The following is a 20,028-nucleotide window of genomic DNA, read 5'->3' on the forward strand; positions in this document are numbered from 1 at the left end:
GCTAACACCACCTGCTGGACCCACTGTGAACGAAGAGCTTATTATACCAAATAGTCAAGGCCAATTTTTCGTAGGGTTCACAGAGAACTTTGGATGCCTTGAGGTCTACATTCAGGTCAGCGATTTGCCCTGTGCTTAGCACAGAAGCCACATCGCATATACTCTATAAACACTGGATGTGATGACTACAGTTAACACTGTCATACGGTATTCTTAGCACAGAAGCCACATTGCATATACTCTATAAACACTGGATGTGATGGCTGTAGTTAACACTGTTATACGGTATTCTTGCAAGCTGTTCAGACAGTGGATTCCAAGGTTTCTCATCACAAGAAAAAACTATCTTCCTTTTTATTTTCTGTGTCTATGTGAGATGATGGATGTTCAGTAAACTTATTGTAATCATCGTTTCATAATATATGGACGTCAAATCACTGTGTGGGCCACCTGAAATGAATACATGGCTGTACATCAATTTTATCTCAATAAAACTTAATGTTGAATGAATAAAAGGATATTGGTGTACAAGGATCTTACCATTTGTGACTCCTAAAATAATCTATGTTCAAAACCATCATACGTGAGACTCTTGCTCCTCGAGGTGTGAGCTGAGGACCAGCAGCATCACCCCACCTGGGAGCTCATTAGGGATGCAGCCTCATCTTGGGCACCCCCAAGACCTGCTGAAACAGATGTGCATTTGGACATGATCCCCAGCAATCTGCCTGCTTCACAGGGAAAGCATTTGGTTGCTGGTTTTTAAATCTCTTGGTTTAATGTTCTCTACCTCTTTGGTACTTAATTATAAGACTTTAGAGGTTTTGCTGGAGCACAGACTAGAAGAGGTAGCTCTGCGTAAGTACAAACTTTTGCCAGCAAGGGGAGAGTTTGCAGAGCAACTTTTTTAAAATCAAGGATAAAATATCTGTGTTCCCATGATGTGGCTGCTCCTCTATTTCCGCTTTAGCTGTGCTGGTTCCAGCCCCCGCCCCTCCTCCTGGGATGGTCAGGATTACAGCAAGAAGGCCTCCTCTTGGGGTGAGTGAAGCGAGCTGGCTGTTTACCCTCCGCAGCCTGCACCTGAAGCCAAGCTGGTGGTCTTACGAAGCTGCCCGGCGGTGGCGTGTTTTCCATCTGGGAAGCAGTTCAGAGCCCAGCTCAGCTGCCAGCAACAAGGACGGCTGCAGCTCTTGCCCTGCTTTCTGCTGGCCCACGCTCTCAGAGCCCCATGAAATCGGCCTCCGCCAGCCAGCTCTTCACAGACAGGCGGGGCGGACTCTGCAGGGGTGTCCAGGATTATGATGGAGGGGCCCTGGCAGGGAGGAGTGGAAAACAAGTCCCAATTCCAAGCCTGAGTCCGGGTTGTGAGCCCCTTGCTGCTTTCCAGAAGAGTGCTGATGCAGGCTGCCCTTGGCCAGAGCCAGTCCAGCTTCCGGAGCAAGGTCCAGCTGCTGTCCGCTGTGGGGGCACATGGCGGGGAGCGATTCCCACTCTCCACAGGGAGGAAAGGGCTTCTGGGTCCATCAGTTGAAGAGCTAGGAAGCAGCTGGGTTCTCCCCCTCCCCTTCTTCCTCCTCCTCCCCCTCTTCCTCCTCCTCCCTCCCCTGTTCCATCCCTCCATCACCACCCCAGCCCTACCTCCTGTCTTTCTCACTCTCTTTATTGGGAGCAGGCAGGAGTGAGCTGAGCTGGCCTCTGATGATACTGTCTTCCGCTACAGAAATTTGATTTCGGGTCAGGATGAAGATTCCAAAAAGACGGCCTCTCTGCCATCTTGATTTTATTGAAGGGACTCCTGCCAGTCCGTCTGAAATAGCAGAGATAAGCATAATCCCATTTTCACCATGGCCAAGGCCATCGGATAAAGCTGGAATTTAGTAAAGAACTAAAATACTATCGAAGCACGGGAAACGCTCCTGAAGCAAGTTCTTCTAGCTACTTCCTCACAGAATTAGTCCATGGCTCCAGGTCCAGCCAACATAGACTCATGGGCCGGGCAGCTATCAACTTCAGCTGCTAAAAACATAGCTTGTTACTCTTCTCTCCCTCACTCATCTGCTGGGAGCATCTTGATAACTGATAAAAACTGAATTTAAGAGTTCTCTGGAGAGCAAAGCAGATGCTATTGCCCCCTGGCAATGCCTCAGCTGCTGAGAATGTGATTCCCATCAGAAGCAAGAGGCAGTCTCTCAGTCTGCATTTGCAAGGTGTGTTCCATGTGGCCTCTGGACCGGAGGGGCTGCAGGTGAGGAGGCAGGTGTTTTGGGAAGATGGGGCAGGTACCGCCCCTTGCTGACAACTGGTGAGACTGGGCAACTGAGTTGTCCTTTTTAAGTCTCAACTTCTTCAGTAGTAATATGGAAAAAGTGATGCCTGCTACAAAATTTTGTTGGTTCAATGAGGAAAGATCCACAGAGCACCTACTTCTGTGCCTTGCCCCATTGCTGGTGCTAGTAAATATTTGTTCTCTTTATTGGCACCAGAATTCTTGGTGGAGGTGTGGGAGAGGACTGGGGGTATCGTGACGACTTTTTTTTAACCTAAATACCGCTATCTCCCTAACTCCCTAACTCCCAGGTATTCAGAGGTTCTCCCCTCCTGCCTTCACATTCAGGTCCTTGAAAATCACGGCCATGTGCACGAAGTTCCCAGCAGTAGTTCTTTGTCAAAGCGCAAGAGTTCCTTGGATGAGAAGCAGGCTGAGTCCCCCCGAACTGGGGCATGAATGCGCATCTTGGGTGTGCGCTGCCCCCAGAAGAACTTGGCTTCAGAGGAGGACTAAGTGGGGGAGGGGAGGGAATGGTGATGGGGGAGGGGTGAGAAGAGGGACAAGCAGAAATGGGAGAAACACTTAGGTAACAAAACAGTAATGTGGGTTCTCTCTCTAATGCCAGATCATTTATTTTGTGGAAGACAAACCTTCTGCTTTTTTTATGGGGGACTCTTCCGACACTGGCCATTAGAGTTTATACAGATTTTCTAAGAAATCCTGATTTTACAATGAGCCAAATTTTCCCCACATGATGCCATCTTGAAAAAAAAAGTTTGTCCCCAGATATTCCTGAACATTAACTTTCAAAGCTGACATTTCTCTTTCACGGATCACAGACACATTTTAAAAAACGATTTAAAAGAATCTGCAAATTTTGTTTTCCATCTTGCTGCTGCTGCTGCTGCTGCTAAGTCGCTTCAGTGGTGTCTGACTCTGTGCGACTCCATAGACAGCAGCCCATTAGGCTCCTCTGTCCCTGGGATTCTCCAGGCAAAATACTGGAGTGGGTTGCCATTTCCTTCTCCAATGCATGAAAGTGAAGTCGCTCAGTCGTGCCCGACTCTTAGCGACCCCATGGACTGCAGCCTACCAGGCTCCTCTGTCCATGGGATTTTCCAGGCAAGAGTGCTGGAGTGAGGTGCCATTGCCTTCTCCGGTTTTCCATCTTAAGATGTATCAAATATGGAAGACATTCAAAAAGGAATAAAGAATACTATAATGAATGTTGCCCTAGCTCCCAACCAGTTTAATTGTATAGAGTTAAAAACAATAAATAGAGCATGTTTTCCTAGAATATGTATCAATGAGACAACAGTGTGTAAACAGGGAAAACAACGGCCTCATGAACAGACTTGGGGAGGGTGGCTACCTTGCATGGGGACATCGAGGAAGAGGGTGAGGAGGACCCACCGCTGGAGGGGACTGTGGAGGTCTTAGCCTGCTTAGACAGGGGCATGAAGCAAAGTCTGTTAGATTCTGCCTTCAAAATTTAAAAGAGGAAGAGCCCAAGATGTGCAGTTGTTAGGGGAGCACACTGACTGAAGCCGCCCACCCTGGCCTTTAGTAACCATTAGTAACCGTCTGCATGAGTTCTTTTATGACAGGAGATCCTGGTAAGGAATACGGAACTCATAAGCCACCACCAACCGGAAGAGTTCAGGAAAGGTCAAAAGGAGACACCGAGTGTCCGTCCACTTCCCACAATCCCTCTCGCTAGCATCCATCTTGGCTGGGCGATGCATGCACCACCAGGAAAGACTCTGAATTAGAATGATTGGCCAAAGACCACTTGGAAACTAATCCCATCACCATAAAACCCGAGACTGCGAGCCACGAAGCAGAGCAGCTCTCCTGGGTTCCCTTACCCTATGCTCTCCACCTAGATGCCCTTTCCCAATAAAATCTCTTGCTTTGTCAGCACGTGTCTCCTTGGACAATTCATTTCCGAGTGTTAGGCAAGAGCCCAGTTTTGGGCCCTGGAAGGGGTCCCTCTTCCTGCAACACAGTGACAGAAAATTCTAGCTCTCTTCAACATCACAGGTCTAAGAAAGGAAACTGGATTTTGGAGGTGACAGACTTCATTCAGAGACTGGGCAACTCAGACTCAGTTCAGATTTGGGCATCCAGCCCACGTTTTCACTAACACAAAACCAGGGAGTGCCTAGCAAGGCCTGTTCTATTTAGGTGACTGAAGAATCATTAAACAAATCACACAGAAAGCACAAAATAAAGCCCATGTGAGCAGCACAGCACACAAGGACCTTTATATATTACTGACCATTTTCCCTTCTTTTCAAAGGGAAGGTATTTCCATAAAGTGAGTGTTATTTACTGTGCATCTGGTATCAGACCTATTCAAGATCGCCATAAAAAGATTATTTATGACTCAATAGCTATTCTTGTTTACCACAGATGACATCATCATCCCAACATTGTTACATTACATCAGCATTTGCCCCACTTTTATTGCCTTTGCTATGAAGTCCGTGGCTCAGGCAAAAATGCCTGATGAAGACGAGCCCAGAAAATAATAAATAGCATGCAATTCCAGCCTTCCCTGTGCTTGAAGTTTTCTTCCAGCTGGACCACCCGCGGCCCAACGAGAAGCCCCCGTCTGTTCTCCTGGACATCTGTCCCCCTTAGTGGGAGCATTTCTTGAGGAGGTCAGGGTAGCATCTTCCAGGGGTATAGAGCCTTGCAGGAGCAGGAAAGCCAGGCCCATTCATCTTCTACAGTAACACCATCCCAATTTTGTGGAGGGAGGATGGAATTACTCCTCTCCTGCGAGGTGGATCTGGGGAAATTGTTATTCGTGGCACTATGCCTGCCTCCAGTTAAGAGACAGTCATTTGACATAAACTAGACCAAACAAACGCCTCAGAACCCAGGAGCACCTCTGGAATTTGAATCACAATCTTCCCTTGTGCAGAGGAGGGAGAAGTAAGGGGCAGAGGTGAAAGGCAGAAGTCACTGGAGCTCACTTCTTTGCGTGGCACTGCAGTCAGCCCTTGGAATCCCCCAGGCACTGGTTCTAGGACCCCGGTGGATACCAAACTCTGAGGATGCTCAAGTCCCTTACATAAAATGGTGCAGAATTTACACATAACCTATGCACAGCTTCCCGTTAACTTTAAATCTTCTCTAGATGACTTACAAAACCTAATACAATGTCAGTGCTATGTAAACAGTTGCCTGAGTGCAGCAAATTCAAGTTTTGCTGTCTGGAACTTTCTGGAATACCCCCCCCCCAATATTTTCAATCCACAGTTGATTGAATTTGCAAATACAGAACTGGCAGAGACTGAGAGCCCACTGTACTTCAGTTGATTGAAATACATTTCTAGTCCCAAGATGGAGTCACTCCTGCCCTGGGTGCCATGCCAGCCAATGGAAACTAATCCTTATCCTATAAAAAGGGTCCAGACTTCTGCCCATTTTGCAGGTCCCTGGATCCTTCCTTGGGAACAGGGACCACTTGTATTATGAGGTGTTGAGCAGAGTTTACATGGTAGCTACGTTGTCATTTTTAATTATCTTTAACAGGTTAAACTGGCCCCAAGTTCTAGGTTCCATTCCTCCCTGTGAATTCCCTTTATTGTTAACTAAGCTGGAGTCTTTCCATCCCTGGGTGGGGAAGATCCCCTGGAGGAAAAAATGGCAACCCAGTATTCTTCCTGGAGAATCCCATGGACAGAGGAGCCTAGTGGGCAACACAGGGTAGTAGAGAGTCAGACAAGACTGAGTGACTTAGCATGCAAGCTGGAGTCTCTATTGCTTGTAATCAAAGACTCAAAGCCCAACCCCAGGGCTGCTCTCTAACTGTGTGGACAGCCCAACTCAAGAGGCAAATACACCACAGTCTGTCCTGAGGAGTCAGTCACACAGCTGGCAAATGGGGTGTCCCTGACAGGAAGAGCCCAGTGGAAGGAGTTCAGGCTCCTTCACGCACACTCTGAGGTGTGCTCAAGGTTGTGTGTCGTACAGATAATCAATTCAAGCTGCAAACTGAATGCCTACAGGCACCATCACTCCTGAGGTTGGCTGTATCCCCTCTCCAATAGGAAAGAACAACCAGCAGTAACATTGTTCTTGGTTCCCATAAAGGACTTGAATTTCGAGGTGAATCTAGGAGTTGTCCTGTAAATCACCCCGTGGTTGCCGTTTTCCATCCCCTCTCCCCACACCTTTAACAACTGACGTCGGCAGCAATTCATTTCCCAATGGCAGGAAGCGCTGTCTGTCCCTCATCTCCTGACAGCTCAAGGGAGTGACAGTGACAAAGAGGAACTGGCCTCCACTCCCCACCCCCAAGGGCTTCCCTGGTGGCTCTAAAAGCAAAGAATCTGCCTGCAATGTAGGAGACATGGGTTCGATCCCTGGGTTGGGAAGATCCCCTAGAGGAGGAAATGACAATCCATTCCAGTATTCTTGCCTGGAGAATCCCCATGGACAGAGGAGCCTGGTGGGCTACAGTCCATGGGGTCACGAAGAGTTGGACACAACTGAGCGACTAAGCACAGCACCCCTCTCCAAATCTGGCTGGTTAATGTTCCAGGGCTGGCTGCCTTCACAGAAGCCTGGAAAGACCCAAGAAATGAATACTCTTGTGAAAGGAAAACCCAGAACAAACAAGCAAAGCTGGCTGGGAACTGGGCTTGGCCCACCTGGGAGTCGTGTCCTGCCAAGGGCCTGAGCAGGACACTTGCAGCTGGCTAGTCACTAAGCAGTCCTGTTCTTGTCGCTGAACACTCACTCAATCAGCAAAGCTCTTTGTGTTAATCTGCAGACCCCGAGATGGTGTTTTGGTTACTGAAGCTGTGAGACAGACAGGAGGACCCAGGAAGGCCCAGCAGGGCTGGTGGGTCCCTGCTCCACAGGGCCTGGGGCCTCAGCAGGGGCTGATTTGACAGGCTGGGGACTGGACAGTGGGGGCAGGGGGATGTCTTCTGAGATGGCTTGGTCATGGTCACTCATGTCTGGCACGGGGTAGGGATGGCTGGAGGGCTGAGTTTAGTGGGATTGCAGCCCAGTGGAGGAGCCCTGGGAGATGGATGGCACTGCCTGCCTATGTCCTCAGGCAGCTTCCTGGCCTCACTCCCGCTGGACACTGTGGGTAGAGGCAGCACCAGTGGCCCAGGTTCAATGGGAGGGCATCAATCAATCAGAAGCCATGTTTAAAGTCACCATGGGCTGGAGCGAGGCTGTCGGGAAAGGGTGACAGTGAGGGTCGGTGCTCTGGAGAAGTTAGCATCGCACCCTGCTCCCTCCTCTGGGCTCCAGATACAGCTCTCAGATGCTCTCTGCTGCCTGCCAGCCTCCAGGGTAAAGCGTCTGGTCTGAGGACTGGAGTTCTAGGGCAGCACAGCACTCAAGAAGGGGCCTTCCACATCCCCAGGGTTGGGAGGCATGTAGGGAGCAATGCGGTGACTGGGCCTGGGCGAGGGTGGTCCTTTCTCTCCTTAGTCCCCCTCCCTCACAAAGAGGGTCTGACTTGACTTCACGACACGCATCTCTAAACTTGGGACTCCATGGTCTCCATCCACCTGCTGAGTCTCCAGCCCCCAGAACCTGCAGGCCCTGGAGCCAACTCTGCAGAGCCTGAGTTTCTTCCCTCCTTTCAGCCCTGGGATCCGAGAGCTCACATGCTGATGGGCTGGGGATACAAGGGTCTGGAAGGGCCTGCATCCAGAAGACCTGGGTGGCCACTCTTGTCTGTGTGGGACCTCCCAGCCCAGCACCTCACATGAAGGATGGTGCTTCCACCCACCTGCCACCTGATGGGCTCAGCAAATTCACCTAGCACTGGAAAAGGAAGGAAGGAAGGGGTAGCTGGGAACGGAAGGGGTAGAATGCTGTTGCAATCGGAGCTTAAAAACAAAAACAATAAACATCTCTGCATCAAGGAGTGAGATTCCAGCAGGCTGGTGGGGCTACAAGGGAGGGGGTGTCAGTATCATGTAAGAACCCAGCACAGAACATGGAGGCATACAGGTCAGTGCCCACTCAATCCAGACGGACCCAGGGCCCTGGCCTTTTCCCTCTCAGGCTTCTCTCCCTTCCAGGAGGCACAATGTGCAGTCACTCCCGTTGGCCATGGGCGTGAGTGTCCCCTTGGCTCTTCGCAACTCCCCTCGTAACTTGAGTTGGACCCATGGGCCCCAGTGTGCACCAAGAAATGAAAGCACAGCATAGAGCTGAGGCCCAATGGGAACTTTATGTTGTACAAATAAGGCTTTGTGGGCTGGGCCTAGCTCCCCAGTGCCCAGCCTCATAACCTCCAAGGTCAAGCACAAGCTCTGGGCTCCTCTGATCCGTGGGTAGCTCTCCACATAGGCTGCTGAGACCCCATCTCACATCATGCAGGCTGCACACCTGTTTCCTACTTTGCTAGTAATATACAAGGTACATTGTCTGAGTCTTCATTCTCAGCAACCCTTGGACCCTGCTTAGCTCTGCGGCTGGTGCAGCTCATCTCTGGATCCTAGCATGGTCCACTCAAGCTGTGAAACCCTCTTAGCCCTTCCCACCATGAGCTCATGCTCTCACATCTTTAACTGGCTTAGCCTGAAAGGTCATGTCGTTAGGTCTTGTCTGTCTTGCGGTTTGTGCCCTGTGGTTGCTGGGATGGTCCTGCATCTTCACTGTCTCTGTCTCACTTAACCACAGCTCCATTCTCTCACCACATGCATTTACAGTATGTTCATGAAGTCGGCATAGCAGACATCCCCATCCCATTATACTGGGTTTGAGCATCTGACTTGTTAGGCTGGTAGGATGTGAGGGGTGGGGGGTGGGGTAGGGGAATGTGATGTGAGTGTCTGGGGCTTGGCTTGCTCTCTTGTACTCTGGCTCCAGAATGAAATACACAAGAAATTGACCTAAACCCAGCCAAAGTGCAGTCCCAGAAACAGGAAAAGTAAATGCTTCTAAGCACAGAATTTGGGGACTGTTCGTTATACAGCATGTTCTGTGCAAAAGCTGACCGATACAGAACCCCCTTGGGGGCAGACCTGCCTCGTAGCTGGTTTTGTTCTTTCTGATTCTGTGACTTCAGTTGATGACCTCTTCTCCCATGACCAGGCCCTTACATCAACTGAGTCAGCACCTTCCTCAGTCTCCCTGCCTCAACTCCCTCCCACTCAGTGACCTCAGTCTCCCCTCCTCAGCTCCTCCCACTCAGTGAGCTGATGGAGGACCTCAGCCCCCTTGACACCAGGCTATGTAGCTCATGATAAACGAGGCCAATGGTTCTACAACACAGATCACAAAACTGATTCAGAACTGTTTAGCATCCTTCTCCCGTGATTAGAAACGTCCTCGTGATGGGCAGAGAGTACAGATATCTGTCCCAGCAAGTGCCAGTGCTGCTTCTTTAAATTGTGATAAAATATATAACCATAACATTTACCATTTTAGCCATCTCTAAGTGTATAGTTCTATGGCACAAAGTATATTCACACTCACCATCACCACACCACCATCCATCTCCAAGACTTTTCATCTTCCCCAACTGAAAGCCTGTTTCCACTAAACATTAAGTCTCTATCACCCTCCTCTCCTCATCACCTCAGCCCTTGGAAATCACCATTCTTTGCCTGTTTCTGGGAATTTGACGATTGTGGGTACCTCATTATCAGTGGAATCATCATACATGTGTCCTTTCATTTCTGCCTTATTTCACTAGGCCTAATGTCTTCTGGGTTTATCCATGCTGCAGCATGTGTCAGAATTTATTTCCTTTTTAGGGCTGAATAGTACTCCACTGTGTGTATATTTCACATTTTGTTTATCCATTGTCCATCAGTGGATATTTGGGTTGTTTCTAATTCGGCTGTTGTGAATATTGCTGTGAACTATATGGTATACCAAAGGCTGGTGCTTCTTAACTAAGGTGTCTGCAGCTAGGGGTAAACACCAGGACTTGTACTTTAGGGGAGCGCTGAAAGCAGTGCTGGGAAAATAAATCAGACCAGAATGTTTCCTGAAGACTTTCTCACTAGTCTCAAGGTGAAGGAGAGAGGGTAAGCAAAGTGCCTCGGCCATCCAACAATTCTCTCCAAAGACACTCTCTAATATCTAACCTCAAACGCTGTAAATCCTTGGCTGAGTACAGAGCTCAGGCCTGCAAAATGTCTTCAGACCCCTTCTTTGCAAGTCCTGCACCTGTAGATGTCGCAAATCATCACCATCACTTCATTTGCTCCCGGTACATGCATCCTGCTCAAACTCATCAGGAAAGTGGAATCTCTTCCTGCCCTGCCCCCTCCAGCCCGCCTTGTCCTGCGACGCACCTTGGCCCACTGAACTGGCAGAAGGGACGCTGTCCCAGTGCTGAGCCTTGCCTTTAGGAGGCCTGGCATCTTGGGGTGGGGCGGGAGTTCAGCAGACTGGTGAGAAGGCCAACTATCTGCCTACCATGCTATGAGGGAACCCAAGCTAGCTGTGGGAGAGGCCACGCAGCAGAGCTGAGGAGCCAAACCTCTGGGAAAACCCAGGCCCCGTCACACCGGGACTGTCAAGCCATCTCGGCCCCTCCCCACCCCTTGCCCTGACAATTTGGGGATCCCAGCTGGGGCCCTGACCGAAAACTGGGAGGGGGGGGAGAAGATAAAACAGTCATTTTATTCCTCTGGGTGTTTTTTGGTCCAGGTTAGGCCACCGTGGGCACCTATCGGAGGCTCACCCCTCACTCTGTAATTATGGTTTCATCCTCAGCCTTTGGGCGCCTCCGCAGAAATGAGACGAATTGCATTTTAACGTCCTGCTACATACGTTTCAAGACATTCAGAGAGAATGTAGACGTGATGGTCTGTTTTTTTCTTCTTCTGTTTATTTCACCATATTCAGTTCACTTCAGTTCAGTCACTCAGTCCTGTCCGACTCTTTGCAACCCCATGGACTGCAGCACCCCAGGCCTCCCTGTCCATCACCAACTCCCGGAGTTTACTGATACTCATGTCCATTGAGTCGGTGATGCATATTAATTTTATGTTAAGTCCCTGTGGCTTCCCCATGGCAAGCGGGCCAGTAGCAGGAAGAGGCTCGAGCCCCTGAGGTTACAAGGTTGGGGAGGCGGTGAGGGGCTATGCTCCCTATGCTCCGAACACAGAAACGCACTTTCTCCCCATGCTTCATGGGGCGCTGGCAAGACCACCCCTCAACCCCAACCCGGGGGTTGTGAGAGCATCTCCACCTGATACCTGGGCTCCACGCCCCAGAATCCCACTGCTTCCAGCGGGAGGGCCTGGGAGAACCCATCCTCACCCTACTCCCCGTGTGTCATCACTCGAAAGTTTGAGAACCGGTTGCAACCGGGAAAGGGGGGCGGAGCGGGGCTGCGGGGTGTGGAGGGTGTGTGTGCTGAGGCTGCTGGCAGCACTGGGCCAGGGTGCGGGGGTAGGGAGATGAGGGGCTGGTAAGGTGGCGGGAGGCGTGAAGAGGGGTGGGGAGACGGGAAGTGGGCGGGGGGTCAACAAGTGGGTAGGTGCCGCGGCCAGCACAAGCAAGAGTCGCACCTGCACAGGGAGAGAACGGAGCGTCCCCGCTAAGAAAATAAGAGATAGACAAAAGATGGGGTTGAGAGGATCAGCCCCAAATGGCTGATACCTTGCTTTATTGTGCTGCGGTATATATAGGGTAAAGTACGTGACTTAAGGCACTCACAAGGTTGTTTTTTAATCTCAGGATACAATCACCAGACCCTTACCATTGTATACAGAACACAATCAGAATATCTATCTTCTATGAAATATACACAATAAGATAATCTATCTTCTATGAAATGTTGCCGAAACCAAACATCTTGGAGCCTTAAGGGTTATAAAAACTCTTGAGGGTGGCGGGACAGGGAGCTTAGGCACGTGTCCTAGGGCCTGGCATACCTGCCAGGGAGCTCCCAAGACTTAACCCTTCACGGGTCGTCCCCCGCAGCTCCCCTCTCTTTATTTTTAAAAGCTCCATAAGATGTTGGTGTTGCAACATGTTTTTATGTATTAAAACTCTCATATGTAGAAATTCTTTAACAATGCTACGAATAAGGCAAGGAGCTAAACAAATTATGATAAGCACAACAGTCAGAACCGCGCCCATAGCAATTATACTTCGCCACAGTGAATGAAGGCTAGGAAAGTTAGAAAATAAATTTTGTAAAAAATTATCGACGGTATCAGCTATATTCAAAGTAGCTTTTGGAGAATTTTCGATGTCAAGAATTTCATTGTGCAATTGTAAAAGATCTAAAGAAACATTAGTATTAAACCAAATTCCTTGTAGATGTTTTTTCACCTTATCCCACGGAAAGTCAGAAGTATTGTAAGGCTTTTTGTAACACAAATCCATTTATAATTAGCATGGCATTGAATTTTCATGCGAAAATTAATGCTCTGAACTTGTTCTCCTAGAACTCTAACTACATCATATAAAGCTGATAATCTATCTTCTATTTTTTTATCTATATCTTCTTGAGTTCCCATTACTTTAGTAACATTATATGACAAGGAATCTACAGTATGAGCAGCTTGAATGGATTGTGCTAAAGATACAGAAGCAGTAACAGCAGTTGCTATAAGGGTGATTAAAGACACTATACCCAGAATAATCAGGCTCAGACCTCTTTTAGGACGGCTAAGAGCCGTATTAATGCGTTGTAACAATTCTAAAGCAGTTTCATCATACCATTCTTCAGTTATTTCAACAGGTAACATTACAAAAGCAGGTTGTTTTACTATTATAACTTGTTCTCCTTTGGCTACACCTCTAATGCAATTAGTAAGTATGCAATTAGAACAATTTAAATGATAAATATTCAATGACAGTGTTATTTCCATATGGCCTTGTATCAACATGAATGGATAAGGGACACAAGCTCGGGGATATAAAAATCCTGTAACTCCCACATCACCATATTTGCTCCCACTAATATTGGGCTGTAAATATAGACTATTGCCATGACCAAAAGCAGCCAAAAGTTTCCACAATTCAGTTTGAAATATAGGAGCAGTGTTTACAGAGAGAATGGGTGGATGCTGTCCTCGATATTCGGGGAAATCAGGTGTTCCTCCAGGTGCCCAGTCCCATAAAAGGGTGGTATTGGCATTGTTGATGTTATACACCGATGCAATTCGTGCTCGACATAAAGTCCAAGGAGTGTCTATTCCTATGCCGATGCTTAAATTTTTGTCACAAAACGGAATGTCGAGGGGTCCGGTTCCGTCACGGTACGATCTCTTTCCGGTTTTTTCATCAATGCCTGAAATAGTCACTCGAGGATAGGATATATCAGCTGACACCTGTATACAATGAGGATGCTGTGATTGATAAGAAAAGCACATAGGGTATTGAGTAGTAAGACCATAAAAGGAGATATTGGCTTGCTGAGGAGAAATGTGAATATCTGATTTTCCTCCTAAAAGACTTGTATCATTAACATATACAGGTACTGTTTCTTTATCCCATCCTAAGGATTGAATCATAGGCGGATCAGGAATGTATGCCCAAAAAGCCGAAGCTGCCCCGTTTTGTATCCGCTGTAACAATAATAATAACATGATCAGTATTTTAGTAGGTGTCACTGGAGGTTGTACATGAGCCTCATTCCAAGCATAACGCATCAGCGCCTCAATTTGCCTCTGGGTAGGCAGCTCACTCGTGGGCTCACTCAGTGTCATGCGATGCATTTGATGTGTCAGGGAGTTCCTCTGCCGCGCGTACCAGCCTTTCCGGAATCCAGCGCGGCGCTTCGGCATCCTGTGGAAAAACACAAACATGCCCTCGTCCCCATATTAGTACAGGGTCTGGCCCATACCACAGATTGGTAAGTGGATCCTTCCATCGTACAAGTGGTTTTTTGCATGAGGATCGTTCTCCCCAAAAACGCTGGGCTGCTGAATTGCCTTCTGCGTCTAAAGTTAAAAAATTTAAAACATAAAGAGCATGGTTTAAGGCGTTATGCGGTGAGGGGCTATACAGTTCATTCCCCTTTTTTTGTTTTAATAATTGATGTTTAAGGCGTTGATGGGCTCGTTCTATAATATCTTGTCCCTGTGGATTATAAGGAATTCTTGTTTTATGATGAATTTGGAAAGAAAGGCAAAAACGTTGAAAAGAACGGCTAGTATAACCAGGTCTATTATCTGTTTTAAGGGTTTGTGGGATTCCTGAAGTAGAAAAGCAAAACAGCAAATGTTGAATACAGTGACGTGTTGATTTTCCAGTGTGAAGGGAGGCCATGAGAAAATTGGAAAAAGTGTCAATAGAAACATGAACATATTTAAGACGCCCAAATTGAGGAATGTGAGTAACGTCTGTTTGCCAGAGGTGATTAGGGCGTAAACCTCGAGGGTTGACACCATATTGAGGAAGAACAAAGAATTGAGGACAAGTAGAGCAAGATTTAACAATTTGCCGTGCAGCTTCACGGGAAATTTTAAATTGCAAGCGTAAAGAATGACTATTTTGGTGATGTAAATCATGGGACTTTCGGGCTGCATCAATAGCTGATTGAAAAAACACTTGTTTAGTAAGAACGTCCGCAGTGTGATTGCCTTGTACGAGGGCACCAGGAAGGGTGGAGTGTGCACGAATATGTCCAAAGAAACAGGGGTGTTGGCGGCAATGGAGAACCTGTTGAATCAATGTAAATAAGTTAAGAACTTCAGGAGAGGTGGTGCCGATAATTGGAACAGTTTCAATCATCTGTAAGGCACCGACCACATAGGAGCTGTCTGTAAATAAATTGAAGGAAGTAGGTACAGTTAGCAACGCTTGGTGGACTGCAAATAATTCCACAACTTGAGCAGAAGAAAAACTGGTTTGTGCGTAATAGGTTTGATGGTTAATGATTAAAGCTGCAGTTCCATTAGAAGATCCATCTGTAAATATAAGTGTCGCTTCGGGAATAGGTTGTCGGCGAACTATTTTTGGAAAAATAAAGGCATGAGAGCTAGCAAATTGTAACAATTTATCAGAAGGGTAATGATGAGTAATCCGTCCGGGGTAATTTGCAAAAGCTATAGACCAATTATCTGAAAATTGAAAAAGCCAATCTTGTTGTTCTAAAGCATAAGGAACACAAATGAAGGGGGTTCCATACCAAAATATTGGATGGCCTCGTGACGTCCCTTTGCTATAATTTTTGCAACAAGTTCATAGTAAGGGAGCAGATGTTTAGTTGGAGTAGCAGACAAATATATCCATCGCAAAGGTTTATCTTGATAGAGAACCCCTGTGGGTGCTCGGGGGGTAGGAAGTATATACAAACCCCATGATCGTTGGTAATCACAATAAGTAATCTGTTGTTGTCTAATAGCTTCTTCTATTGATTGTAAAGCAGTTCGTCCTTCTAAAGAAAGTGTTCGGGGTGACGCAGGATCAGAGTCACCTTTAAGGATGTCAAATAATGGCTGCAAGGTATAAGTGGGTAATTTTAAATAAGGACGTATCCAATTAATGTCTCCTAAAAGTTTTTGAAAGTCATTTAGAGTTTTTAAATGGTCAGTCTGCAGTTTTACTAATTGGGTATTATAAACACGAGGATATAAGGAGAAACCCAAATAATTATAAGGAAAATGAGTCTGAATTTTTCATCAGCAATAACAAGACCATTAAGGCTTAAATGTTGTTTTAGAATAGAAAAAGCTTGATACAATAGATGTTCGTCAGCATGAGCTAGTAATATATCATCCATATAATGAACCAAATATAGCTGAGGAAAACGTTGACGAACCGGAGCTATTGCTGTAGCAACAAATTTTTGGCACAGCGTAGGGCTATTAGTCATTCCTTGCGGGAGAACTCTCCATTGATAGCGTTGCATAGGCTCTTTAAAATTAACAGAGGGTAAACTGAAAGCAAATCTTTTGCAATCTTGAGGTGCAAGAGGAATAGTGTAAAAACAATCTTTTAAATCTATAACAATGATATAGGATTTATCAGGTATAGCAGAAGGAGTGGGCAACCCAGGTTGTAGGGCTCCCATATGCATCATTGTTTCATTTACCTTACGAAGATCTTGTAGCAATCTCCATTTCCCAGACTTCTTTTTAATAACAAAAATTGGGGAATTCCAAGCAGAGGTAGAGGGTTCAATATGCCCAAGTCTCAGCTGTTCTTGCACCAGCTGTTGTGCGGCAGAAAGTTTTTCCTGTGTTAGGGGCCACTGATCGACCCATACCGGTTTTTCAGATTTCCAATCAATAGGATCGGCATGCGTCACAGGAGAATCAGAGGTCCCTAGGGAAAACACCCCAAGCCTTTTCGATCTTGATTAGATTTTAAATCAAGGGGCAAAATGATGCCTTGATGTTGTTTACCTAAACCTTGATTTGGAAGTAAGCCCTGATCTAACATCAAATCTGTCACAGTGGGTGAAGGACTATATAAATAAACACCCATTTTGCTTAATATATCACGCCCCCATAGATTAACTGGAAGATGGGGCAGAATATAAGGTTTAAATTGGCCTGTATGTCCATCTTTATCCTTTCAAGTAAGAAGGGATGAACTCTGTTCTGGATTGGTAGTTTGGCCAATACCCTGGAGAGTGGAAATAGCCATCTGTTTTGGCCATGTAGTAGGCCAATATTTATCAGAAATAACACTAATATCGGCCCCTGTATCAAGCACTCCGCGGAAAAGCTTACCATTAATGCGTAGCTCAAGTTCTGGTCGTGCCTCGGTAACATTTTGCACCCAATAGGCGTCAGAGGACCCGAAACCTTTATCTTGACGGTCTCGGTTAATTGTTTTTCCTTGTATGACTAATGGAACTAAAAGAAGTTGAGCTATACGCTGTCCTGCATTGATTACAATAATTTTGTTAGGAGCGGAGGCTAATATTTTTATCTCTCCTGTATAATCAGAGTCAATCACACCAGGATGAATAAGTATTCCTTTTAAAGACGCACTGCTGCGCCCTAAAAGCAGTCCAGCTGTCCCTGGAGGTAAAGGCCCAAACACTCCTGTGGCAAGGGTTTGGACCCCCATCTCGGGAGTTAATACTGTGTAGGAGGTGGCACAGAGGTCCAATCCCGCGCTGCCTCTTGTGGCTCGACAGAGGTCTGCAATGGTCCTTTTGGAACCTGCAGTGTTGCCCCATAACATTGTTTCGGGGCCAGGGCTGGCCCTCACCCAGTTTCCCGAAACCGGGGGGCAAGGATTACCTTGAACATCCGTTTTGGAACGGCAATCCCGCGCCCAATGCTTTCCTTTTTTACAGCGTGGGCACAAATTAGGAGTGTTAACAGGGCTTTGTTGTTTTTGAGGGCACACTGCAGCCCGATGGCCAGGCTGACCACAAACAAAGCAACCCAAATTACCTGACTTTTGAAGTCCTTTCTTGTTCCGGGCTTGCTGCTGGAAAAGTACCTCTTTTATGCTTTTTCCTTGTAATGCTGCTGCCATAGCAATGCCTTGCATGTAGGAGGGTCCAATGTCAGCACAAATGCGAATAAAATCAGACAGATCTCCCTTTTTTCGATAAGGTCTTAAAGCAGCTTGACAAGCAGAGTTAGCGTTTTTAAAAGCCAATTGTTTTGCCAGTACCATCCCAGCCTTTTCATCTGACATTATCTTACCTATAGTATCTAAAAGTCGTGTCACGAAGTCTTGGTAAGGCTCATCAGGTCCCTGCCGGACTTTTGAAAGATCCTCTGTCTTAGTACTGGAGCTAGGAAGTTTTTCCATGCCTGCCGAGCCGCATTTGATATTTGTGCATATGCACCAGGTAAGAAATTAAGTTGAGTATCAGTAGCCTGGTAAGGGCCTTCACCAATCAACATTTCATAGGAGGTCTGTATACCTTGCTGTCGGTTAACATCAGCTATACGAGCACATTGTTCAAAAAATTCAGATTTCCATAATAAATAATCTCCCCCTGAGAGACATGCCCTAGCTGTCTGCTTCCAATCATTTGGAGGTAAAGCTTGAGTACCCAAATTTTCTATCATAGCAATGGTGAATGGAGCGGTAGGACCGTATTGTGAGCAAGCAATCTTTAACTCTTTCAGTTGTTTAAAAGGCAGTGATTCATAATAACGCTGGTTGTTATTTTCAAAGACAGGAAAAGCAAGAGAAAAATCAGAGACAACCTCACCAAGTCGCTGTGCCTGTCTCAATGCCTTTTGCAGCGGAGACATGTTCTCAGACGGTGGAGGGGCCCTGGAGGGGATCGAGACCAGCCACAACAGAAGGAGCATAAGCAGGGGGAAGAGGCGGAGCAGAAGGAGATTTGGCATTGTTACTAGGAAGCTTGATTCCTGCGTTCTGTAAAGCAATAGTGAGGTTTTTAAAGCATTCAACCAATTTATCTTTAGATGTTAACGCCCCTTTTCTTGTGCTAAAAACCCCAATCTTCTTGATGGTATTTAGCAGCTTCTTCGTCTAATTCTGCCTCATCTGTGGATGAAAGTAAATCATCATTATCTGAAGGATGCAATAAGTTAGAAAACGGAGGGTCGCTTTTAACCCCCTCGGGAACAGCATATCTGGGTTCCGAATCAGGAACATGGAGAGGATCTTCTTCCTGTTTTAATAAATTTCCTAAACGTTTTAATTCATCATTATCAAAGTCCAGGCAGTCACGAATTAGTGTCCAAAAGGATAAAGTTTCGACAGGGATTTTTCAGGGCCATGTAAAGTATAATGAGTCCGAATTTGTTCCCTACCTTCTTCCATGTCTCTAAATTTACTGTACCTTCTCTGGGGAACCAAGGGCAAACTTCCTCGATGAATGAAAGAAAATTGATTAATTTAGGTTTAGAAACAGTAATTCCCCTATGTTTTAACATTACAGATAACATATGCACAAACAACTGACGACTATGCGTCTGTCCCATATTTATACTCTCAACTATATACCTTACTACTCCTCCTCAATTTAATTCACTTGTTTACTCATATACTCACTCTTTTCAATTAATAAGAGTAGTGGCGAGGAAAACTGTCGAGCTCGAGCCCCACGTTGGGCGCCACCTGCCGCGGCCAGCACAAGCAAGAGTCGCACCTGCACAGGGAGAGAACGGAGCGTCCCCGCTAAGAAAATAAGAGATAGACAAAAGATGGGGTTGAGAGGATCAGCCCCAAATGGCTGATACCTTGCTTTATTGTGCTGCGGTATATATAGGGTAAAGTACGTGACTTAAGGCACTCACAAGGTTGTTTTTTAATCTCAGGATACAATCACCAGACCCTTACCATTGTATACAGAACACAATCAGAATATCTATCTTCTATGAAATATACACAATAAGATAATCTATCTTCTATGAAATGTTGCCGAAACCAAACATCTTGGAGCCTTAAGGGTTATAAAAACTCTTGAGGGTGGCGGGACAGGGAGCTTAGGCACGTGTCCTAGGGCCTGGCATACCTGCCAGGGAGCTCCCAAGACTTAACCCTTCACGGGTCGTCCCCCGCAGGTAGGGGAGGGGAAGGGTGTGCGTAGGGGTGGGGAAGGGGTGACCGCCTTCTCGCTTCCTCCCAGCCCCACCCGCAGGCCCAGCTCTCACCTCCTGCCTGCCCGAAGGGAACACACAGGGAGCCTACAGGCCCGGATGGAGAAGATGGGCCCAGAAGGGCTGAGCTTCTCCTGAGGCATCACCTCGGCCACGTGAGGGTGCAGGTGCCCCCACCTCAGAGTCTGGCTGTAGGATGACTGTGTGCGCTGGGGCCGGAGTGGGGTTGGGCGGGGGAGCTGGGAGGGCGAGGGGTGGCAAGCGCAGACGGACATAAATCAGGGGACAAGAAAACTACACAGT

The 20,028-nt window shown here is 47.0% G+C and overlaps 1 protein-coding gene across 6 annotated transcripts; it reads right to left on the bottom strand.

The window, feature by feature from the left end:
- Positions 1 to 11,846: 11,846 nt before the first annotated feature.
- LOC105602254 (endogenous retrovirus group K member 9 Env polyprotein) lies at positions 11,847 to 19,684 on the bottom strand. Of its 6 annotated transcripts, none has more exons than XR_006055860.2 (2): positions 19,178 to 19,684; positions 11,847 to 14,020 (listed from the first exon to the last, which is right to left on the bottom strand). XR_006055860.2 is itself a non-coding variant. In XM_042230634.2 (2 exons), the coding sequence occupies exon 2, from the start codon at positions 14,017 to 14,019 to the stop codon at positions 12,556 to 12,558; it is 1,464 nt and encodes a 487-aa protein (XP_042086568.1). In that variant the 5' UTR covers position 14,020; positions 18,366 to 18,480; the 3' UTR covers positions 11,847 to 12,555. The 6 variants fall into 6 exon arrangements, 5 of the variants coding, with proteins under 5 accessions (XP_042086568.1, XP_042086567.1, XP_042086569.1 ...); XM_042230634.2 differs by lacking the exon at positions 19,178 to 19,684 and adding an exon at positions 18,366 to 18,480; XM_042230633.2 differs by lacking the exon at positions 19,178 to 19,684 and adding an exon at positions 17,590 to 18,480.
- Between the last annotated feature and the right edge of the window lie 344 nt (positions 19,685 to 20,028).

Source organism: Ovis aries, chromosome 13, assembly GCF_016772045.2.
Source record: "Ovis aries strain OAR_USU_Benz2616 breed Rambouillet chromosome 13, ARS-UI_Ramb_v3.0, whole genome shotgun sequence".
Lineage (NCBI taxonomy): Eukaryota > Metazoa > Chordata > Mammalia > Artiodactyla > Bovidae > Ovis > Ovis aries.

Excerpts from the sequence above, each read along its gene's own strand:
- LOC105602254 (XM_042230631.2), bottom strand. The coding sequence starts at position 14,040 with ATGTTTGTGTTTTTCCACAGGATGCCGAAGCGCCGCGCTGGATTCCGG.